Source organism: Mandrillus leucophaeus, unplaced genomic scaffold, assembly GCF_000951045.1.
Source record: "Mandrillus leucophaeus isolate KB7577 unplaced genomic scaffold, Mleu.le_1.0 Scaffold38, whole genome shotgun sequence".
Lineage (NCBI taxonomy): Eukaryota > Metazoa > Chordata > Mammalia > Primates > Cercopithecidae > Mandrillus > Mandrillus leucophaeus.
The window spans coordinates 1706370-1731438 of NW_012104031.1; the positions used below are offsets into that span (position 1 = coordinate 1706370).

Sequence of the window (25069 nt, forward strand, 5' to 3'; positions counted from 1 at the left end):
AGACAGAGTTTCGCTACTGTTGCCCAGGCTGGGGTGCAATGGCGCAACCTCAGCTCACTGCAACCTCCACCTCCCAGGTTCAAGCAATTCTCCTGCCTCAGCCTCCTGAGTAGCTGGGACTACAGGCATGTGCCACCATGCCCAACTAATTTTTTGTATTTTTAGTAGAGATGGGGTTTCTCTGTGTTGGTCAGGCTGGTCTCGAACTCCCGACCTCAGGTGATTCACTCGCCTCAGCCTCCCAAAGTGCTAGGATTACAGACATGAGCCACTATAACCGGCCCACAATTTTTTTTTAAGCTCATCAGCTATTGCTAGTGTTAGTGTATTTTATGTGTGGTCCAAGACAATTCTTCTTCTTCCAGTGTGGACCAGGGAAGCCAAAAGATTGGACACTCTTGTCTAAGGCAAGAATTCCAAAAGCATGTTCTGTATAAAACTTGCATAGAGATTCCAGAAACACTTGTTCAAATGCAAATTCCTGGTCCAGATCTCAGGGATCAGTCTCGGGGGGTTTGGGCATTTTTAACAAGCAACTCTCGTGATTTTTACGATCCTTAAGTTTGACAGTTCTAGGGCCTTGGTCTCCAAAATGACACATGCATACCCTTGAGAATACACCAACATTTTCCCATGGGGTAAGGATACATGCATAGCTCTATGGAAACCAACTTAAAGATGGTGCAAGCAGCTCCAGAGGCACTAAACAAAAGGATTAAAAAAAAATCTAAATGACTCCTAAGAGGCAAAGAGGGTAGGGGGCAGTAGCTCAGGACTATACTCCTAGCACTTGGAGAGGCTGAGGCAGGAGAGTTGCTTGAGGCTAGGAGTTTGGGACCAGCCTGGGCAACATGGCAAAATGCTATCTGTACAAAAAATACAAAAATCAGCTGGGCATGGTGGCACGCGCCTATAGTCCCAGCTACTTGGGAGGCTTAGGTGGGAGGACTGCTTGGATCTGGGAGGTCGAGGCTGCAGTGAACTGTGATTGTGCCAGTGCACTCCAGATGACAGAGTGACTTGCTCAAGGCGACAGAGCAAGATCCTGTCTAGAAAAGAAAAAAAAAAAAAAAAAAAAGGAACTGATCCTTCTGAAGGCTGCGCTGGAGAAGTATGTTTGTGCATTTATCTGAATGAAAACCAAGACATGTTCTGACTGAAGTTAAGTCTGATTTGGCTAATTAAACTGAGAACAGGCTTTGCCAGTTTATATGACAGGACTTTTTCTATAATCAGCTAAATCTGCCCCAGGGCTTTCATAAAAATATCTTTAAGCCAAGCATAGTGGCTTATGGCTATAAGCCCAATACTTTGGGAGGCTGAGGCAGGGGAATCACTTAAACCCAGGAGTTCGAGACCAGCCTGGGCAACATAATGAGACGCTGTCTACAAATTTTTTTAATTAACTGGGTGAGACAGTAAATGCCTGTGAGGGAAGCTGAAGCTGGAGATCACTTGAGCCCAGGAGGTGAGCCATGTTTGCACCACTGCACTCCAGCTTGGATGACAAAGTGAGACCCTGTCTCTCAAAAAAAAAAAAAAAAAAATCTTTAAAGCACATATATAATATGCAGTATGTTGGATAGTATATCCTTTGTAAGTACTTAAATTTCAAAAATTTAGATGTCGGATTAAAGTCTTGCAAAAGGGCCAGACTAGGTGGCTCATGACTATAATCTCAGCACTTTGGAAGGCTGAGGCGGAAGGATTGTTTGAGCCCAGGAGTTCGAGACCAGCCTGGGCAACACAGTGGGACTTCATCTCCACAAAAAATTAGCCAGTGTGGTTATGCTAGTCTACAGTCTCAGCTATTCAGGAGGCTGAAGTGGGAAGACCACTTATTCCCAGGAGACCAAGGCTGCAGTGAGCCATGATCATACCACTGCACTGCACTTCAGCCTGGGAGACAGAACAAGACAGACCCTGTTACCCCACACCTCCCCTATATCCTCGAAAAAAAAAGTGCAAAAAAAAACTAATCTAGGGTGAGAGCCTTGAAATCGCTGAAGGACTGTCTGAAAAGGGGCAGAAGGGAGTATTTTGGGGTGACAGAAACATTCTATTGCTTTTTTTGGGTGGTTACTCAGATTTCTACAACTCGTTACAAGGAAACACCTTATCATGTTAATTATACCTCAACACTGTAAATGTGCATGGAAGAAATCTCTTGTTTTTCAAGAGTTTTTCTTTTGGGTTCACCTACCTATGTACCTGACTGCTGCATAAAGTAATCCACGGCACTTCATAATTTGACTAATCAGATTACTTCTGTTCTTCATTGTTATCTCCAGTATGTTTCCTACAGCTACCTCGGATTTTGATGCCTAAGAACATTCTGACAGGGAGGAAATAAAATTAAATAAAGGACTGATTTTCAAACAATGTGTAAGTGAATTGAAGAAACGCATTTTTATGTTCTACTACCATTATGCTATAAAAACCTTAATAACCAGCTGAATCTCTTTCTTGCAAATAGGGCATGAAGCCCCAGCCTTCTTTAGTCTTCTGGCACAGTGAAAACAAGTGACAAGATGGCCCGTCCTCCCATGAATAATGTTCCCGTCTCGTGGTCTTTTCTCACATAAGCTACACGGCTTCAAGAGGTTCTGGCAATCCTCCATGTTTTCTGTATCTGTTCTCTGTTCAGAAAGGTTATCTAACTGTTCTCCCGTGCTTGAGATGGTCTCTTGGCTTTCAGAACTGTGAGCCAAATCCAAGAATTCCACCGAGTTGCAAGGATCAAAAAGTTTGGAGTTTTCTTTCTTTATACACACATCTTTAGGCCTAACGACAGGAGCCGAAATGGTTCTTCGACAATCAGGGACATCATTTCCTTCATTTTCCTTTTCAGGTATGGCAGTGATATCAGATGTGGAGAGAGAATGGGTTAACTTTGAACAATCTGAATACCAATCCTTCCTCAAGGCCCAACAACGAAAACAGTACCTCTTGCTTGGAGAGTTAAATTTCTTGCATTCAGTACACTGCCACTCGTCCTACAAAGACAAGCGAAGCCAATTAATACTCAGGGGGTTAATGTGATGCTGAGAAAAAGGAAAGGAGGCCAAATTCATTCACATCCTCTCACTAAGCTATTTCACACCAGTGATCTAGCCTAGGATTTGAACAAATTCTATAGCCACATGAAGGAAAGTCTTTGGAAGTTTTACACCAATAGTGCCACAACTGCTATATTCGAGCCAAAATCTGATATAGCTATCTTTAAGAAAGTTAAATTATTCTGGCTTTCTACCTCATCTCAGTGAAATTTACATTGTCTGCTGTACCTTATGGGCTTCTTTGGAGTTACTTTTTTTTGCACAACTTACTCCTTTATCGGGCAAGAGGCTGAAGAACGAAGACTGTCATTGTTTTCTACACTAATAGCAAATATTATAAAATTTGGCAAAAAAGACAGCTAAAACAGATGAGATTTGAAAACTACTAAATTTACTCATGCACTCTCATTGTACCCAGGATTATAGGTATAATTGCATGCCTAAATCATGCCCTCTGAAAAATAAATGTTCTTGTCCTTGAATACCAAGTAATTTTTCCCTACTTTTCCATATTCAAATTAGGAGATACTAGATCTCAATTTTAAATGCTTTGCTTAATTCAAAAATAGCTACAAAACAAGTAAGAATATTTAATGTAAGAACAAGTAAGAATATTTAATGTGGTTAACTGCCTGGCTTTGACAGGATCAATGATTTCACATAAGCTGAACTTGATTACCTTCAGGTCAAAGGTCAAGCACTTTAAGTCTAGAAGTCATAACTCAATTGTCCAGACTGAGAGGCCAGGGCACAACCATGTGTTAAACTGACTCCAGACGGCCTCAAAACACTCTTGCCAGTCTAAGATCTTCCAATCTCATTTAAAATGCTATACAAATAATCCAAGGAACTTCGTAAAGATTTGGAATTCGTGACTGATGGTGTGCCACAGTTTAAATTACACCACTTTTTCTTAATAGGACATAAAATAGGGCTTATTAAATTCAATGGCATCTTTGATTTGATGAAATACAGTCTATTTGCTTAATAGGCTTTCTGTGCCCAAGTAGTCACAGAAGTCTGATTAAGATGGAAACATGGCCAGGAGTGGTGGCTCATGCCTGTAACCCCAGCACTTTGGGAGGCCAAGGCAGGCAGATTACCTGAGGTCGGAAGTTCGAGACCAGCCTGACCAACATGGAGATCCTCATCTCTACTAAAAATACAAAATTAGCCGGGCGTGGTAGCACATGCCTGTAATCTCAGCTACTCGGGAGGCTGAGGCAGGAGAATTACTTGCACCTGGGAGGCGGAGGCTGCAGTGAGCCGAGATTGTGCCATTGCACTCCAACCTTGGCAACAAGAGTGAAACTCCATCTCAAAAAAACAGATGGAAACTTTTATCTCTGTTATTTGTATTATGGTCAAGAACACTTACTGGACCAATATATTTCACTTTATTACTAAGCTACACACAGATAATTGGCAATGAACTACCATAATGGTCAACAGTGGTGTGGTGGGATTAGGGGAAGGATCAACACCAGAAACAATCTAAAAATGTTTCTCTTTTCAAGCAGCAAAATGTAAAATCCCCTTCTTACCCTTCCTCCACCAACCTTTTTCCCATAGTGTGTTACCTGTGGCAAGACTAAAAGAAACATGGGGAAATACCAAGAAAAAAGCAAGGTATACATTTGGGTCTAGACTTCAGTTGTCAACTAGTGACAAATCCATCCCTATTAACCTAAGAGCGGAATATCAAATCTTCTTTAATAGTCCTCCATTAATACTAATCTGTGTGGAAATGAAGCTGTTTTCCATTTGCTTCTTTTTAAGAAAACAATGACAATATTATTTTTATACTCAACAAATAATTTTAGATAGCCTATGGGTCTGTCTTTGGATTGCAGAGAGGTGTTGAGTCAGGGAAAGCAGGGCAGGACTATTTTGAATAACTTTGTGTCTCCAAAGAGATTTGATGGCAGGGAGAAAGGCACACAGAGGCATTTATATCATCCTTTTCAAGGTAGGGAGAGGTTAAGATCAACTTATCCCTTTCTCTTCTTAAGTTCTAATAAAAACCTCTTAAAAGACATAAAGAAATCAACATCACTTAGCAACTATGCAAGGGAGACAGAAATGGGGGGAAAAGCAGCACTCTTCAACACAAATGAACTGCTGGGATTACATCATCTGAAGATGGGGCTGGTGCAAAATAGCTTTAGCTAGAGATTCATACCTCAGAGGTAACTTCTACATCAGTATCATCACTTAAGGACTTAGAGTCCTCAAGGTCATCATTTTTTCCCATTTCAATCACCTGTGAAGGCAAAAATCTCATTAGTAATGTTTACTTGTTTCAGATGAAGCTAATTACCTAAAAGCAAAAAAGACAACTGCTTCAATTTAAAACTCACATTCTGCTCCTATCTCTAGCACTTAAGGAGACAGCTTAAATGCAAGACCAAACACATTATTCTGTACATCTAGTTGGCATTTCAGCAGTAGCACAAACAAGAGAAAAGCACCCAGAAGGGTTACCAAATAAATTTTGCATTCAGAAGAGAGAAGATGCCCATATTTATGACTTTAGAGAAAATAGCTGGGCATGGTGGCTATTTTACAGCCAGGTTCCTATAATTTCAGCACTTTGGGAGGCCAAGGCAGGAGGATCGCTTGAGCCCAGGAGTTTGAAACTGGCCTAGGCAAGAAAGCAAGACCCTATCTCTACAAAAAATTTAAAAAATTAGCCAGGTGTGGTGGTGCACACCTGTAGTCCCAGCTACTTCGGGGCTGAGACAAGAGAACTGCTTGAACCCAAGAGTTCCAGCTTGCAGTAAGCTATGATCTCACCACTGCACTCCAGCCTGGGTGACAGAGTAAGAGCTTGTCTCTAAAACAATTTAAAAACAAATAAATAAATAAATAACTTCAGAGTAGAAAAGCTCCAAATTGTTAAACATGAAAATTTTTATCTAAGCAGACAGGAAAAATGAAACAAAATATTTTAAAATTTTACTTTTCACATTCAAAAGTAAAACCAGTTATGTGATACTTTGGCTGTCCTATAAAAACATGCCCATATAAACAGAAACAAACAAAAAAAAGTCCATTTCAAAAGTGAGGAGTGTTCTAAATTTTAAAATTTAGAATTTAAAAATTTAAAGCCCTAGTTTTGTGGTCCAATAAAAGGAATAAAACCAATTATGAAACCATTATGAACCTCTGTACAGCAACCTTCTCAAAAATGGTCAAGTATTTTAAGTCCCATCTCTCTCTATAAAAGTTTCCCAGGCCAGGTATGGTTGCACATGCCTGTGACCCCAACTACTTGGGAGGCTGAAGTGGAAGAACCACTTGAGCTAAGAAGTTTAAGACCAGGTTGGGCAAAACAGTGAGATCCCATCTCAAAAATAAATAAAGTTTCCAAATGTCACTTTTGTCTTAATTCAAGCCACCTGCATTCCTTCTAATGCTACCCATATAACTAGTCTAAGAGAACCCAAGCACCATTTGACTACAACGAATATACTAGGGTATCCTTCAGGAACTCAAAATTCCTATGAAAATCCCTTAAATAAATAAAAAAGATGACCCAATTTAGGTTTGGTTTTCTTTGCTGTATTTATTCAATGGATGTTTACCAGCACTCTTCTACATCCTGGCCACTGGATCTCCTCCCCAATTTCTTCTGAGTGTTGAGCAAGTTGCCTATATGACTCTTCATCTGTACATGAGTACACACTATATGTATGAGTACTTCATGAGTACATACCATATGTACTCAGAGTTCAATCTCCCCTCTTTTCTACTATTTTAACTCTAAAATAGCTACAAAGAAATAATCTTATCTTTCCATTTAGGTATAAAATGGCTATGGAAGCTATCAAGATTTCCAAGAAATAAGTTTTCTCCTACAGACTGCTGTTCATTTAGAACAGAGATGTCCAATCTTTTGGCTTCTCTGGGTCACACTGGAAGAATTGTCTTGGGTCACACATAAAATACACTAACACTAATGATAACCGATGGGCTAAAAGGAAAAAAAAAATCACAAGAAAACTCAGAATGTTTTTAAAAAGTTTATGAATTTGTGTTGATTCAAAGCTGTTCTGGGCCGCATGTGGTTCACAGGCTGTGGGTTGGACAAGCTTGATTAGCACCTTACCTTGTTAGCAAAGGGAGAAAAAAGATAGCTAGTTGCTATAAGCAGGGGAAAAAAAGAATAGCTTACTGCTTTTGACTAAGTAGGGGCTTTTAAGGCAGCCCTGGTTAACTTAACACTTAATGTGAATCTTAAAATTGCATTGAAAAATTAATTAAAGTTAAAAAGGGGATTATGTAAGCAATCTGTTATACAAAGAGATACAAAGAGATCTGAACAGATTATACTATGAGCACACAAACAGAATCAACATGGAATTTTTCCACAACATACCTTTTTGTCGCTTACTTTCCCTACTTCTTCACTTGTTTGTTCAGTATCAGCAGCTTCAACTTTTATTCCAACACCTAACTGCTCTGATACTGACTCATTCAAAAACCACAAGTCATCTGTAGTATCTGAAACAATGGCAGTACCCACATCCTAATAGAAAAAAACAAACATGAGTTTCTGTATTCAGAGGTTTATTAGACATGTTGAAACAACACAAATGAACCCAAAACTCAATGTCGTCACACTACATCGCCAAAGAACATCTTGCCTTTATTCAGTGGACATGTATTCATTCAACACATATCTACTTGACACCTACTATGGATAAACTAATGGATGGATATAATAGTGCCAGGCATGGACTTTCCTCTTTTAACACTCAATCAGGTATAACACCTGAGAAACAGTACTGAAGAGTTTAAAAGGTAAGGACTTGTAGTTGCTCAAGTAAACAGAATCTGTTCCCTAAATTCCCTTCTACAGGTGACACTCTAAGAAGCTAGAAAACATTCCATTAGTCCTGAAATATTCTTTCCCTTAAAATGTCAAGGATGCTTATTAAAGAAATATGAGAAATACTGATGGTCACCCAAACCTTTTGTCCTGACACTTTCTGAACTCCATATAGAACTTTCTTTCTGCATTCATCTATGAGTATTTCATGACATGCTTTTCTACAACATTCATGAGAGACAATTTATTATTTTGCCACTGTTATATACTCATTCATTTATTAAACAAATACTCACTGAATACCTATTATGTGCCACATACTGTTCTAGGTACTAGGTAATGGAAAAAGTGGTGAACAATACAAAAGCTCTGGCCTTACACTTCAGTGGTAAACAGACAACACACATATAAAATATAGCAATATTTTTACAAAGTGAGAAGTGCTATGGAGAATAAAATAGGATAAAAGAGAAGAGTGGCTAGAGAGGAGGCTATTTTAACTAGGGGATGGTTTTGCAGGGCCACCACCTGTAACTACACAGCTCCGAAACAAAAAGTGAATGGAACCTACTGGAACTGTGTAACGTAATAGCCTCAGGGGCCAGGAATGACCTCTCTGAAGAAATTACATTTGAGTTGAGTCCTAACTCATGAGAAGGCAAAGAAATAATATGGGGGAAGAGAGTTCCAGAAAGAGTAAAGAACAAACTTAAGGTGCCTGAGGAAGGAAGGAATTTTGGGCTACAGGGTCAGAAAGGAGCCTGGTATATCCAAAACACATGTAGTGAACAAGAAGAATGACAGGAAGTAAGGAAGGAGGGGGCTGAATCAGTTATTACTACAGTAAAACAGGCACATGCCACCACACCTGGCTAATTTTTTATTTTTTGTAAAGATGGCATCTATGTTGCCCAGGCTGGTCTCAAACTTCTGGGCTCAAGCAATCCTCCTGTCTCGGCCTCCCAGTGTTATAGGCTGAGACTCCCAGAGATTACAGGCATGAGCCACTACGCACAGCCAAAAGCTCCATTTTGAAATTGTTCAATGTCAAATCCTCTAAGTAGAGCTGTTAGTTAAACAGGCATCTGGAAACTGAAGTTGGGCATTTAGGGAAGAGGTAAGGACTAGAGATACAGATTTGGGTATCACATGCATACAGATGGTATTTAACGCTATAGGAGTAAATAAGAATTCTTAGAGAATATAATGTGTGGTCAAGAGTCACCAAGAATGTTACCCTTTCAAAAGAAAAAAAAAAAACACTCCACTTCAAATGTGAAATTTACCTGATTTGTTTGTAAATCGGTTGAGCCATTACTTCTAGGTGTATAGTTGCTTCTCAAGTTTCCTAAAAACCACCAAGGCAGGCCAGCTACATCCCACTCCTCAAATCCAAGGTCCAGCCTAGATGTCTCATCTTGGGTTAAATTTTCAATTAAGTCTCCATCTGTAGAAGTCAAATGAAAAGGATGATAACTATGCACAATATGTAATAACCAAGACTATCTTTAAAATACTTAAAACTTCTTTATCAAACAGGTAAAAAGAAATTCCTGTTCTAAGAAAGAAAGAACCAGAAATCAAGTATCTGTCTTAGTGGCAGAGCTCAAATCTCCTCCCTTGTTTAGGCTTCATTAGCAAGTAATGACACTACAAGTAGATCATCGTTTATCAAGTCTAAACTCTAAAAGCATTGTCTTCTATGAGAAGACAGGAAAAAAAAAAGACTCTAAAAGCATCTGAACAATGACCTTGTTCTAAAAGAATTTCTAAATGGTCATTTACTGGCATTTTAAACACTCCTACCATGTATAAACTATAGAATTACTTGCTCTAGTACATAGTGCCTGATAATAGTTTGATTAATAGCAATGCAAATGATGGTAACATAGTGGTCTAACCCTTAAGATCAAAGCAAGGCAATACAAACCATAATAGGCGATCACAAGGTTGTCCGGGCCATCTCACTGATACCACATATTCTGGGTCATTTCTCAATAATTCGTATGTTTTAGTGGGTAACAACCACTATAAAATACTAAACTCTAGGTTGTCCAAACACGTACATACGCCCTTGCTGGATCAATGGGCTCTTAGAGCTAAGTATCTAGACGTACCACAAATACTAAGACCCCACATTATTTCAAGTAAAAGATCTCACGTTGTACATCTGAATGACACTGAGGGCTGCTAGTAAGTCTGTTGTTATCACATGATATTCTTTTCTTTCCCAGACTCCAGTCTTTTGTTGTGCTCTGCTGCTCCTTTCTTACTTTCTCATTCTCTTCTACGTCTTCCCAATACATCAGGCCTGCCCAAAGCAACCATGGGCATTAATGTGTGCTGAAGTACATATGGTGAAAGAATTTCTGCAATACGTGGGTCCTTGCCAGAACATAAGGTTACCCTATTTACTTATAAATTATGTCAATATTGCTGACTAAAAGGCTTATCTGTGGCCAGGGAAACTTCAATTATGTTTCTACTTACTCATTATTGAAAATATCAGAAACCAAATTCTTGAAATGGTCCATATTAAAGTTATTCTTCCCTACTCGAGCTCTACAACTTATGAAGGAAATGAAAATAGGTCATTCTTTCCACAAATAAAAATTCTGTCCCTTCTACCGATAGGTCTTCCTGAAAAATACTATTATTTATTCTCAAATTTTCATCACAAACTACATATCCCCCCTTGAATTGGCTATTCTTATACCTGCCCTTGCCCCCAACTTTTTTTTGAGACAGGGTGCCACTTTGTTGCCCAGGCTGGAGTGCTGCGACATGATATTGATTCACTGCAACCTCTGTTCACTGCAATCTCCACCTCTTGGGCTCAAGTGATCCTTCCATCTCAGCCTCCTGAGTGGCTGGGACCACTGGTGCACACCATCGTGCCCAGCTAATTTTTCACTGGGCTAATTTTTTGTAGAGACGAGGTCTCATTATGTTACCCAAGCTGGTCTCAAACTCTTCAGCTCAAGTAATCCTCCTGCCTCGGCCTCCCAAAGTGCTGGGATTACAGGCACGAGCTACCATGCCCAGCCTTGATTTTCTAACAGTGCCCAGCCATGTTCTTATACATCTTAAAATTGCCTTTTGAGTATAAAATAAGCAAGGATTTGCATTAAGGAATAAAATTACACATTTAATATCATATAGACTGGAATAGTTACAAAGTAGGCAGACCAAAATTCAGTTTATGCTCAAATGAAATGTAAAGAAAACAATCTAGCATGATAAACTTATTCAAATTAAATTTAAGCTTTTAAAATAACTTCAGCAGCCAAAGTTTCTCGGATATAACCAGAGGCTTAACTTGCCATTGTTCCACATGCCTAGACTAGAAGCCATCATGCCATAAAATGACTCTGGGGAATTTATGATTTTACACATCTTCGCCAAAAGAAAAACAAAAACAAAAAACTAATTTTAGAAAATGTTTGTTTGTTTTTTGAGACGAAGTCTTGCTCTTGTCCCCCAGGCTGGAGCGCAATGGTGTGATCTCGGCTCTGCAACCTCTGCCTCCCAAGTTCAAGCAATTCTCCTGCCTCAGCCTCCCAAGTAGCTGGGATTACAGGCGCCTGCCACCGTGTCTGGCTAATTTTTGTATTTTTAATAGAGACAGGGTTTCACCATGGTGGCCAGGCTGGTCTCGAACTCCTGCCCTCAGGTGATCTGCCCGCCTCAGCCTCCCAAAGTGCTAGAATTACAGGCATGAGCCACTGCGCCCAGCCTAGAAAGTGTTTTTTAAAGTAGAATTTTGGGGAAAATATGGATTAACTCATTAGCCTGATCACAGCATATCTAATGGAATGGCAAAGATCTGGTGACCACCATCCAAGGGCAAAACAATTTTTTCTGGATTTGGAATATCTGCATATATATAATGAGATATCCTGGGGATGGCAGCTAAGTTTTCTTTTCTTTTTTTTTTTTTTTTTTGAGACAGAGTCTCGCTCTGTCGCCCAGACTGGAGTGCAGTGGTGCGATCTCAGTTCACTGCAAGCTCCGCCTCTCGAGTTCACACCATTCTCCTGCCTCAGACTCCTGAGTAGCTGGGACTACAGGCGCCCGCCACAAAGTCCAGCTATTTTTTTGTATTTTTTTTAGTAGAGACGGGGTTTCACCATGTTAGCCAGGATGGTCTCGATGTCCTGACCTTGTGATCCGCCCGCCTCAGCCTCCCAAAGTGCTGGGATTACAGGTGTGAGCCACTGCGCCCGGCCAACGGGACCCAAGTTTTCATGCACACCTTGTACACATAGCCTGAAGGTAGTTTTATATAATATCTTAAATAATTCTGTGCATGAAACAAAGTTTTCACTGCAACCTGTCACATGAGGTCAGGTGTTAAATTTTCTACTTGTCGTGTCATGTGAAAAAGTTTTCAGAGGCTGGGTGTGGTGGCTCATGCCTGTAATCCCAGCACTTTGGGAGGCCAAGGCGGGTGGATCACGAGGTCACGAGACCAACCCATCCTGGCCAACATGGTAAAACCCTGTCTCTACTAAGAACACAAAAATTAGCTGGGCATAGTGGTGCACGCATATAATCCCAGCTACTTAGGAGGTTGAGGCAGGAGAATCACTTAAACACGGGAGGTGGAGGCTGCAGTGAACTGAGACTGCGCCACTGCATTCCAGCCTGGTGACAAGAGCAAGACTCTGTCTCACAAAAAAAAAAAAAAAGTTTTCAGATTTTGGATGCTCAACTTATTCTAAGATCCTTTGAAAGGGTCTTGCACCATCCTAGTATTCATGGGTTGCTAAAAGAGCATTGCCATCTTTCAAACTGAGAATGCTCAACATTTCAAATTTAGAATGCTCAACTTATACCAGGCTTCTTATATCTCATTCTTGGCTTTGTGATTAAGTATACTATGTCATCTTTGCAAACTTCAAAATGTGTAAAAATTGGGCCAGGTGCAGTGGCTCACGCCTTTAATCCCAGCACTTTAGGAGGCTGATGCAGATAGATCATTTGAGGCCAGGAGTTTGAGACTAGCTTGGCCAACATCGCAAAACCCCAAAATTAGCCAGGCATGGTGGTGTGCGCCTGTAATCCCAGCACTTTGGGAGGCCGAGGCGGGCAGATCACCTGAGGTTGGGAGTTGGAGACCAGTCTGACCAACATGGGGAAACCCCATTTCTACTAAAAATACAAAATTAGCCAGGCGTGGTGGCACACGCCTGTAATCCCAGCTACTCCAGAGGCTAAGGCAGGAGAATTCACTTGAACCTGGGGGGCGGAGGCTGCGGTGAGCTGAAATCATGCCATTGCACTCAGCCTGTGCAACAAGAGCGAGACTCCGTCTCAAAATAAATAAATAAATAAATAAATAAATAAATAAATAGCTGGGAGTGGTGGCACAGACTCGCAATCTCAGCTACTCAGGAGGCTGAGGCACAAGAATCACTTGAACCAGCGAGGTGGAGGTTGTAGTGAGCTGAGATGGCACTGCTGCACTCCAACCTGCACGACCCAGTGAGACTCTGACTCAAAAAAAAGTATGAAAATTAGCCTTTGCCTCAAGTAGACAAATCAAAATAAAAATTCCAACCAAATCATATACATACAAGAATACTAAGATTGAAAAGTCTAAGGCAGCTGAATTCATGTATACAGAAAATTCACCTGGTGGCAAATCAATAAATGTATGGCTATTTTCTAGTAACACGCTAGCTCACGGAAGGGTCTCGCACCATCCTAGTACTCATGGGTTGCTAAAAGAGCACTACCATCTTCAAAGCTAACAATGGTAGTAACTAGGCTGATAAAAAGGTTTTCAGTAAAGGATGAGAAATGATGACATATGCCTCTCCTACTTCATATACGGAGAGATTAAAAAAAAAAAGGTTGGGTGAAGAGGAAGAGAACAAAAGTCCATATAGCCTTAATCCAAAACATACCTTCTCTAGAATTTCTGCATTTATGCTCTGAGGTAGGCAGTGTGGGGATATCGTCTTCTGTAGTTCTTTTCCTGGAAGTGGAACTTTCCTCTGTACTTTGCTGAAAGAAGGGAAAGGTGTCCATCAGTGCAGTAGAAATAACTGAGACCAGGGGATGTAGCAGTTCCATTCTGGCTCACCAGTTAGTGTGCAACACAATGGGTTACACACAAGAAAGAGAACTCAAGTTCACAACAGTCATCATATAAAGGCAACACCTCTCCTCAACCCACTGTGAGCAAAGCTAGAAGAATCCCAAACCTGGGGCGATAAAAAACCTCTACACAAAGGCCAAAATCTAGTGTTAAAAACAGGCTATCTGTATAAAGCCTCAAGTCTACTACAAAATTAGGCATAATTCAGAAAACATATGAAACCCTCACATGTACCAAGATGACTATAAAGTTTCCCCAGGTTTGGGGAAGCTTTAGGAAATGGCCTGACATGAACTTAACTGCAACAAGCCTATTAAAATCTAATAAAGCAATTTCCTCAAACACACACACACAGGTACACACAAACCCAAAGAAAAATGCAACTGGAAGAACTGAAGATCAGAAGTGCTACATCCCAAAGAAAGGTTCAGAGACTGGAACTCTGTTATGGGCAGAACAGAGAAGGTTCACTCTGTCCCTGGTCTGTGAACTCCCAAGAACCTTTCTTATTAAATTCTTACCACATTCAGGGAAAGGTCTTGGGAGTCCAAGATCCATAGGTACAGAGAAGGGGCCACTCTGTACAACAAAAGAAGTCACCGTGTGGTGATTTTACCTTCAGTTGGTCTTGACTTGGAATATCCATACTGTGATCCTGTGCGAGAGCGAGAGTCTGAGCAGCATCTGGATAGCAAGTAAAACAAAAGGAAAACCTTCCCTGGTAATAACCATTCTTTCCACACAAAAAGGACCTCAGCAAACAACCCGGGAGCCAGGTTTAGTCCCTAGAAATGTACTTCTCCATGTTGGCTGGACAAAGCTCTCATTTGCAAGGGAAAAATCAAAATTGATAAAAATGACAAAGACCAAGACAGGCCATATCCAAAATATATTACCAAAATATAATTGGGAAAAAAAAAAGTGAAAAATAGCTAAAAATGTTCTTCCATATCAAGCTTTTAAATTTTTATATGAAAATTGGCTCCAAGCAGGACACAATGGAGACTATTTTTGTCATCTCTTCCTATATTACCGAATTCACCTAACTCACAAACAACAGCAAAAAAGTGTGTGGCTTTTTAAATTTAATTTTGATTTTCAAGTGTTAAGTCATACAGGGTTATGAGATCTTAAAATCTGGATTTTTCCCCGTTTGCTTCATAAAACAATAGGATCTTCATCTAAAGCGACATTCTAAGTGTCAAGGATAATTTTATAGTTGAAATTCCCATCACCATCACGTGTATATAAATTAATTTTTTTCATCATCTTATTTTTCCCAGTTACTATAAACATTTCCTAAGAAGCAGCAGCAAATAAAGTTTTTTTCAAGGCCAATAAAAAGAAGCAAGGAAAACAACCCAGTAGAGAGAAATTCTTAGATATTACATTAATCTAAAAGAGAGATGTATTCCAAGGACTTACGAAGAAATTTTTCAAGTAGAACAAAAGACAAAAACTTGACTACAGGAAAAGATCAAGCTGCAAACAATTTAATAATCTGGACTATTCATTATTTGAGGCTATGTAAATGAGATACACCCAAAATAAGTCTACTGTGGGTCAGGTTCACCAACCACTACCAGATTCAGAGATAAAATATGGAAAATATCATCACCATCCAATAAAGGCTTCTAGAGGAAGGATACAGATCCTACAACTTATCTGTCAATGCAGTTCTACTGAAAAAGCAAACATTTTCAAAATTCTAATTATAAAAAACATTATTTCCAGAAACATTTTTGTAGACAAATGGAGACAATGAAAAGTTTGACAGATGGCATTTTCTGACCACAGTGATCTTCAAAGCGAAGTTCGATTAACATATAATGCAGATGGAGCAATTTTTTTGTTTGTTTGTTTGAGACCGAGTCTTGCTCTGTCACCCTGGCTGGAGAGCAGTGGCACAATCTCAGCTTACTACAATATCCACCTCCCTGGTTCAAGCGATTCTTCTGCCTGTGCCTCCCAAGTAGCTAGGCTTATAGGTGCTCATTTTTATATTTTTAGTAGAGACAGGGTTTCACCATCTTGGCCAGGTTGGTCTCAAACTCCTGACTTTGTGATCCACCCACCTCAGCCTCCCAAAGTGCTGGGATTACAGGCGTGAGCCACCGCATGCGGCCAGGAGCAATTATTTAATAAAGCAATCCTATTACTGTCATTTATATTTATAAAACCTTACTAAGGATAAAACAGTTACAAGCAAAAATAAATTATCTGGGGAAACCACAATATAAAAAAGAAGTTTTAAAACCGGCCGGGTGTGGTGGCTCACACCTGTAATCCCAGAACTTTGGGAGGTCGAGGTGTGTGGATCGCTTGAGCGCAGGAGTTTGAGACCACTCTGGGTAACCCACCAGCCTGGTGAAACCTCATCTCTACTAAAATCACAAAAACTAGCCTGGCGTGGTGGTGTGCACCTGTAATCCCAGCTACTCAGGAGGCTGAGGCAGGAGAATCACTTGAACCCAGGAGGCAGAGGCTGCAGTGAGCTGAGATCACACCACTGCACTCCAGCCTGGTCCACAAAGCAAGACTCAGTCTCAAAAATTGATAAACATACACAAAGTTCATCATATTTATTTCATTTGTATACATGGGAAAATTTGGAGAAATGATTTAGAAAGAACTACCATTTCAGGCTAGGCGCAGTGGTTCACGCCTGTAATTCCAGTACTTTGGGAGGCTGAGGCTGGCAGATCACGAGGTCCAAGGTTAGGAGATCGAGACCATCCTGGCTAACACGGTGAAACCCAGTCTCTACTAAAAATATAAAAAATTAGCCAGGCCTGGTGGCGGGCGCCTGTAGTCCCAGCTACTCAGGAGGCTGAGGCAGGTGAACGGCGTGAACCTGGGAGGCAGAGGCTGCAGTGAGCCGAGATCATGTCACTGCACTTCAGCCTGGGAGACAGAGCAAGACTCCGTCTCAAAAAAAAAAAAAGGACTACTACTTTAAACAATGTCATCTTCTTGATCAAAATGAAAAGTCTAACCCATCTGCAAAGGTATAAAATAGATTACATGAAAAGCATTTCTCTCATTTGTCCTTTCAAATAAAACACAAGCAACCGAAATCATAAAAATCAACAGAGATGGCCATCCACAAGCACCATAGCAATTGCAAGTAAGAACAGATAACCAATCAGAATTACTTGGGGCAGTTTTCTGGTTTTGATCATCACACTATTATCATGTAAGATGTTACCATTTGGGGACTCTGGATAAAGGGTATAGGGAAACTCTATGCAATACTTTCGCAACTTTATTAAATCTGAAATATTTTCAAAATGATAAGTTAAAGAATAAAAATGGGCCAGGCATGGTGGCTCACGCCTGTCATCCCAACACTTTGGGAGGCCGAAGAAGGGGTATTGCTTGAGTCCTGGAGTTCAAGACCAGCCTAGGCAACAAGGGGAAAACCTGTACTTACAAAAAAATACACAAAAAACTAGCCATGTGTGGTGGCATACTCCTGTAGTCCCAGCTACTGGGGAGGCTGAGGTGGGAGGATTGCTTGCGCCACAGAGGCACAGGCTGCAGTGAGCCGAGATCTTGCCACTGCACTCTAGCCTAAGCAACAGAGAGATCCTGTCTCAAACAAAACAAAATCAACAACAAAATATTCTTTATATGACATGTTAAACTCTGCAGAGAAAGTACAAGAAAGGAAATGAGAGGAAAAAAGGGAGAATTATATTCAGAGAACAGATGAATCCGAAAACAAATTTTACTGAAAAAGTAGATCAGCAATTATAAAATCCTCCATATATTTCAAACCTTTAGTGACTATTCCAGGAAAGCCATGCTATTTCACAAGTGACTGAAATTCAATAAAGCTGCCATATCATTTGCAGGATCTTCACTCTCAAATTTACAGCTACATAAAGTGGGCAAATGACTCACTGAGACTAACAAGCTTCAAAATTCAGTAACTTCAAAATCATATTTCAGTATGACAGCAACGTCTCTTTCTCTGCCTTTAAAGAATAAATCTTTATTAGGAATTGATTTAGGTCTGGGCGTGGTGGCTCATGCCTGTAATCCCACCACCTTGGGAGGCCGAAGTGGAAGAATCACTTGAGGCCAGGAGTTCAAGACCAGTCTGGGCAACATAGCAAGACCCCATTTCTACAAAAAAAAAAAAAAAATTAGCCAGGTGCAGTGCAATGCCATGCACCTATAGTCCTAGCTATTTGGGAGGCTGAGACAGGAAGATGACTTAAGCCCAGGAGGTAGAGGCTGCAGTGAACTATGATTGCACCACTGCATTCCAGCCTGAGCGACACAGCAAGCCTCCCTACATTAAAAAAAAAAAAAAGAAGAAGAAGAAAGAAAAGAAAGAAAGAAAAAGATAAAAAGGCATGGATTCTTCTCAACCTACTTATTTCAATAAACTATCAAAAGACAGTCAATCTTGGACAAGTGCAGTGGTTCACACCTATAATCCCAGGATTCTGGGAGGCCAAAGTGGGTGGATTGCTTGAGTCCAGGAGCTAGAGATCAGCCTGAGCAACACAGCAAAACCCTGTCTCTACTAAAACTACAAAAAATTAGCCAGGCGTGGTGGCACGTGCCTATAATCCCAGCTGCTCGGGAGGCTGAGGTGGGAGAACCACGTGAGCCTGAGAGGTCCAGGCTGCAGTGAGCTGAGATAGTGCCACTGCACTCCAGCCTGGGCAACCAGAGACCCGTTTCAGAAGAAAAAAAGATGGTCAATCTAAAAAGATTACTAACTTGGGCTTTCTTCAAAGGGCAATGTTACCTAAAATCTAATATGAGGCTCACAAAAGGGCTTTATGTAGTAGCGGAAAGGAAAAAAGTTTCATTATTTGGAAATGGCTACAGTCTGTCCAGTTTATTTACCTATCTCTTACAGACCACCATTTTGGAGACTCCAGACTCCAGTACAGCCAGTTTCCTATACATACCTAATAGATTAAACTCTTAAGAGCAGTATTTAGAAGGTCTAGAATCAAGCAAAGAGTTAGACAAATTGGCATTCAGATAAGAGATGGCTAAAGCCATTAGGTGACCTGTATAACAGATGGATCAGACTGTAAGACCTGAGCCCACAGATTGTTAACATGACTGACTAAAAGAGAGACAGGCAGACCTTACATGACTCTGATGTGATTAAACAGAAGTATGAAGCACCACCTATAAAGCTTTCTTGGCAAAAAATTTAAACTTGAATTTATTCAAGCATTACCAGTTTACCAAAAATAGAGGGGGGTAAAGAAACACATTAAACAAAATCACAAGGATACAATCTGCCAACTCTAGAACGTGGGAAATTCTACAGAACAAATGACCCATTTCTTCAACAAGTAAATGACATGAAAACAAAAGGAAAGTTTTATAGATTAAAGACACTTATGAGACATATCAACCAAAGGCAATGTGTGGACTTTGGATCTTAATTCAGGTAAGACAAAAATACAAGGTATTTTTGAGATAACTGGGGGAAATGATACATAAACTAGCTACGAAATAGGATTATGGAATTACATGTTAAATGTGTTTTGTGTAATAATGATATTCAATGTTTGAAAAAAAAAAGTCCTTATCTGCTAGAGATTTTTAAAAGTGTGTCTAGATGAAGCAATATGACAAAATGTTAACAATATGTCTAGAAAGTGGGAATCGTTCTACTCTGATTTTTCAGTGAAAAGTTAATAACATAACATTCTGTGTGACAGGTAGTATTTCTCCCAGTCATGCCAAAGATAGCATTCTATTTCCACCTTCATCTTCTTTGCTTTCCCATCATTTGCCCCCTGTATCAAAGCTGTGATACAGACTGAAGAAATAGGATGTGACATACCTGTAGTAGCAGTGGCTAAAGTGACAAGATTCTTTCTTAGCATATCATAGAGAGGGCTGTTAAAGAGAGAAGATAAAAAATTAACAACCCCAAATGTCACTATGAAGAGATCAGTGGTTTGCTGTTAAATATTAAACATATTTCTGATGTTATCTCTCAACTCTCTCTGTAAGGCATAGAGGCAGAATCTTTTTCCCAGAACAGTGTTTAATTATTTAAATATTAAGATGTTAATGCCCAGGCCTCCGTGTTACTCTGCCCCCATTAAAAAACTGATTTATTTACATTTTATTTCATTAGCTAACAGTAATCCAAGTGGGGAAATCTCTTTTGGAAACTATTCCTTCCTTCCAGGAGTTAAGTTTCACATTTTAATTGCAGAGTGGGGGTGGAGGGGAGTTTTTTGTTGTTTTTTTTTTTTTGGAGATGGAGTTTTGCTCCTACTGCCCAGGCTGGAGTGCAATGGCACGATCTCGGCTCACTGCAATCTCTGCCTCCCAGATTCAAGTGATTCTCCTGCCTCAGCCTCCCTACTTGCTAGGATTACAGGAGCCCACCACCAAGCCCAGCTAATTTTTTGTATTTTTTAGTAAGAGACAGGGTTTCACTATGTTGGCCAGGCTGGTCTCAAACTCCTGACCTCAGGTGATCCACCCACCTTGGCCTCCCAAAGTGCTGGAATTACAGGTGTGAGCCACCGCACCCAGCTAAGGGAAGTCTTAGTGTAAGACAGAATGAGCTCAGAAGCAGCAGTCATCAAAAATACAGAGAAAAAGAGCTTCTAAATTACTAATTAGCTTTTGACTGTATAAGCTAATAACTTACACCCCATGCAGCTGGAGAAAAGTAACAGGTCAGGTTAGCCCTATTGTGATTCTGACTAGGCTCATCATCAACCCCCAACTGCCCAGCAATTCTACATCTCTCTCATCTGCTCACTCCTCTCTCTCCAACAATTATTTCACAAAATTCTAACCTAGTAACATCAAGCTTCCTCCTACCCAGGCCTTTACACATGGTGTTCAATCAACCTCAAACTCTCTTTCAACTAACTCCCTCTGATCAACTTTCTAATTATCGTTCAGCTTTTGGCTCAAATTTCACTTGCTCAAAAGAACACTTTCTTGACCTCTAACACTCTAAATCCCACCCACTACCTGCTTCATGTATCTCTTTTCTGTAGCACTTACCATAGTGTAGGTTTACTATGAATTAGTGTGATTATTTGATTAAGATGGACAAGAGCATCTACTGACTCACTACTCTGTATACTCCAAGAAATCAGACTGTGTGTTGCTCATTACCGTATTCTCAGTGCCTCATAGGCTACCTAACATACATAGGCCCTTATATATTTGTTGAATAAAGCAATAAATATTAATAACCCATAGAAATTAAGTGGCTAGGTAAAAGCACCCAAAAAGATACGCAAACCCTCACTGTTTACCTTGGGTCTTTCACGGAGAAGCTCTGACGTCCCAGAAGTTCTCCCAAAAGATCTCCACCACAATATACCATATGCTGCTCCTGCTGATCATAAAGCTGCTTCACCATTATGTACTGACCTAAATAGTGCATGACCTGCGTGGAATAAAATACCATGTTGTGATCTGTCCAGCTGCTGCCAAAAACACAAATTCATTAGAGGAGGTAAGGTAAGTTAGTTTGCTAGAGAAAGAAATAACATATTTACAAGACTGTCAATGTTTGTGTAAGGGGTCCTACAACAGGAAAGCCACTCCCAACTACTAGGTCCACCTACTCACTGTCTTTCTGACAATTAACAGACCAAGACTTTTAAGCACAGAAATGAACTGATCTGACAATGAGAAAAAGCAGTGAATTTACCTAGTATCCTCTTAAAAATTTTCTCAGCTGTCCGAATAAAGAAGTCTATTACTAGAAGTAATTTGCTTGGAGTATAAAAATATTTTCCCAGTCCAGGGCACATAAACAACGACTTTAGGCTTTTGATGTGTGTTCACGTAATAATTTCTTTGGCAAATGAAGCACAATGTTTAATAAAAGTCATCAGCACTGTAAGTGAACAAAACATAAAATCCAAGTGTTTATCAAATAAAAATTTAGTCAGCCAGATGAAGTGGTTCATACCTGTGATCCCAGCACTTTGGGAGGCCAAGGCGGGCAAATTGCTTGAACCCAGGAGTTTGATACCAGCCTGGGCAACATGGCAAAACAAAAAACACAAAACTTAGCCAGGTGTAGTGAGGCACGCCTGTAGTCCCAGCTACTAGGAAGGCTGAGGCAGTAGGATCACTTGAACCTGGGAAGCGGAGGTTGCAGTGAGCTGAGATACCACCACTGCACTCCAGCCTGGGTGATACAGTAAGACCCTGGCTCAAAAAAAATAAATAATAAAAATCAGGAAATTCCCTTTATGAAATAAAGAGTCAAGGTTCATAACACAAAGCTCATTGTGTAAACTCAGGCAAACTCTGCCATGCTAAATGAAGGAGATGGCATAATTCATCATAACCACTATAATGATATAAAAATCCAGACTTTACCCCTTGACTGCGTGTGATGTTAGAATCGCCATGGCCAGCTATTTGTATGGGCAGGGCTGCCCTGGAGATGCAGGACAAGTGCCAGGAACCCCTCCGGGTAGCTACTACCCTGAACCCCTCAATAGTGGACAGCAGTATGGCAGCGTGCTACCCCCGATGGTGGTTATGGGGGTCCTGCCCCTGGAGGGCCTTAAGGACCACCAGCTGGTAGAGGGCCCTATGCACACTTCAATCTTGGGATGTTCCCCTCTGGAACTCCAGGAGGACCATATGACGGTGCAGCTCCAGGGGCCCCTATGGTCAGCCACCTCCAAATTCCTACAGTGCCCAGCAGCCCAGGCCTTATGGACAGGGTGGCTCCCCTCCCAATATGGATGAGGCCTACTCCTGGTTCCAGTCGATGGACTCTGATCACAGTGGCTTTATCTCCATGAAGGAGGTGAAGCAGGCTCTGGTCAACTGCAACTGATCCTTGTTCAATGATGAGACCTGCCTCATGATGATAAACATGCTTGACAAGACCTAATCAGGTCACATCAATGTCTACGGCTTCTCAGCCCCATGGAAATTCATCCAGCAGTGGAAGCAGCTCTTCCAGCAGTTATGACAGGGACCACTCAGGCTTCATTAGCTACACAGAGCTGCAGCAAGCTCTGTCCCATATGTGCTACAACCTGAGCCCCCAGTTCACCCAGCTACTGGTCTCCGGCTACTGCCCACGCTCTGCCAATCCTGTCAGGCAGCTTTATCGCTTCATCCAGGTGTGCACCCAGCTGCAGGTGCTGACAGAGGCCTTCCAGGAGAAGGACACAGCTGTACGAGGCAACATTTGGCTCAGCTTCGAGGACATCGTCACCATGACAGCTCCTCGGATGCTATGACTCAACCCATCTGTGGAGAATGGAGTACACCAGGGACCTTTCCTGGCTTCCTAGAGTGAGAGAAGTACATGGACCTCTCTCTCTTCTTTCCCTGTCCCTCTTAGAAGAACATCTCCCTTGCTTGATGCAACACTGTTCCAAAAGAGGATTGAGAGTCCTTTATCATAGCCACCAAAGAGTGAGGACCAGGGCTGAGGTCACACAGGTAGGGGCCTGATGGAGGAGAGGATGAAAGCTGAATGTCCTGATGGCCATGAGCAGTTGAGAGGCACAGCCTGACACCAGGAGCAGGAGATTCTGGTCCTTGTAATGGAGTTAGTGTCCAGTCAGCTGAGCTCCACCCTGATGCCAGTGGTGAGTGTTCATCGGCCTGTTACCATTAGCACCTGTGTTCCCTCACCAGGCCATCCTGTCACATGAGCCCATTTTCTCCAAAGTGGAATCTGACCAAGCATGAGAGAGATCTGCCCATGGGACCAGTGGCTTGGATTCCACCACACTCATAAATCCTTGGGTGTTAACTTCTAGCTGCCTGGGGCTGGCCCTGCTCAGACAAATCTGCTCCCTAAGCCTCTCTGGCCAGGCGGCCAGGTTGCTGCCTCCACAGCTGGGATCCCTCACTTGCCTGCCATGCTCTGCTCGGCTTCGATCTCCAGGGGACAGTGGTCACCTCTCCCTGCCAAAACTTTTTTTAATTTGCATTTTTTTCATTTTGGGCCAAAAGTTCAGTGAAATTGTAAGCTTCAATAAAAGCATAAAACTAAAAAAAAAAATCCAGACTTTAATAAGTTTGGGGGAAAAAAGGTTTTATGTGTCAAAATTTTCAGAGATATACTCCAAAATGATAAGCTTAATTTAAAATTGTAAAAGTAATATAGGTATTCTAAAAAATCAGATATGCCTCCAGATTTGTTGCCTTGAGAAGTGTATGATTTTGGAGTCTGGCAGTGTTGATAGGTGTGAAGGTTTTAAGTTTAAAAAAAAAAAAAGCTTGATAATTTTGTTTCTTCTCTTTAGGAAGGGTTAGATATCTACCCCACCAAATGAAAGCAGTTCCAATAGATTAACATCTTAATACCGAGTCTTTCCCACTTAAAGAATACAATTTGTTTTTTAAAAAACTTCAGAAGCTAAATAAGTAATCTAAACGCATAAGTGTTTAAAATAACTCACAGTGCTCAGAAGAGTGTCTGACACTTTTTTTTTTTTGAGACAGCGTTTCGCTCCTGTTGCCCAGGATGGAATTGAATGGCGCAATCTCGGCACACCACAACCTCCGCCTCCCAGGTTCAAGCAGTTCTCCTGCTTCAGCCTCCCGAGTAGCTGGGATTACAACCATGCCCAGCTACTTTTGTATTTTTAGTAGAGACAGGGTTTCTCCATGTTGGTTAGCTGGTCTCGAACTCCTAACCTCAGGTGATCCGCCCACCTTGGCCTTGCAAAGTGCTGGGATTACAGGCGTGAGCCACCACATCTGATACATTTATAATGAAAACGACTTCATTTAATTCCTGCCTCAAAATATAGCCTGTAAATCAGACAGTGTCTTTTTTTTTTTTTTTTTTTGAGACAGAGTCTCTTATTCTATCAACCAAGCTGGAGTGCATCTCATTGCAACCTTCACCTTCCAGTTCAAGCGATCCTCCCTCCTCAGTCTCCCAAGTAGCTGCTGGGACTAAACAAGCAGACCACCAAGTCCACCCAATTTTTGTTTTTTTTTTTTTTTTTTTTTTTTAGAGATGGGGTTTCATCATGTTGCCCAGGCTGGTCTCAAAATCCTGGGTTCACGCAATCCATCCACCTCAGCCTCCCAAAATACTGGGATTACAGGCGT

At 41.0% G+C, this 25069-nt stretch overlaps 1 protein-coding gene and 1 pseudogene across 7 annotated transcripts in view; one reads left to right on the forward strand and one right to left on the reverse strand.

Annotated features, from left to right (window-relative positions):
- LOC105547053 lies at window positions 1-23235 on the forward strand (annotated as a pseudogene).
- The window catches only part of MDM4 (MDM4, p53 regulator), a 37338-nt gene continuing 13479 nt past the window's right edge, over window positions 1211-25069 (reverse strand). For 2 of the 7 annotated variants that reach the window (XM_011990437.1, XM_011990439.1), the window contains exons 4-11: window positions 21274-21407; window positions 19827-19882; window positions 14616-14683; window positions 13806-13905; window positions 9180-9340; window positions 7441-7590; window positions 5242-5322; window positions 1211-2996 (exon numbers count right to left, since the gene is read on the reverse strand). In XM_011990437.1, coding sequence (XP_011845827.1) covers window positions 2427-2996; window positions 5242-5322; window positions 7441-7590; window positions 9180-9340; window positions 13806-13905; window positions 14616-14683; window positions 19827-19882; window positions 21274-21407 — 1320 coding nt within the window. In that variant the 3' untranslated portion in view covers window positions 1211-2426. Of the gene's footprint in view, window positions 2997-5241; window positions 5323-7440; window positions 7591-9179; window positions 9341-13805; window positions 13906-14615; window positions 14684-17484; window positions 17573-19826; window positions 19883-21273; window positions 21408-25069 lie in introns of those variants that run through there. The other 5 variants (XM_011990440.1, XM_011990441.1, XM_011990444.1 and 2 more) reach the window with 5 other exon arrangements.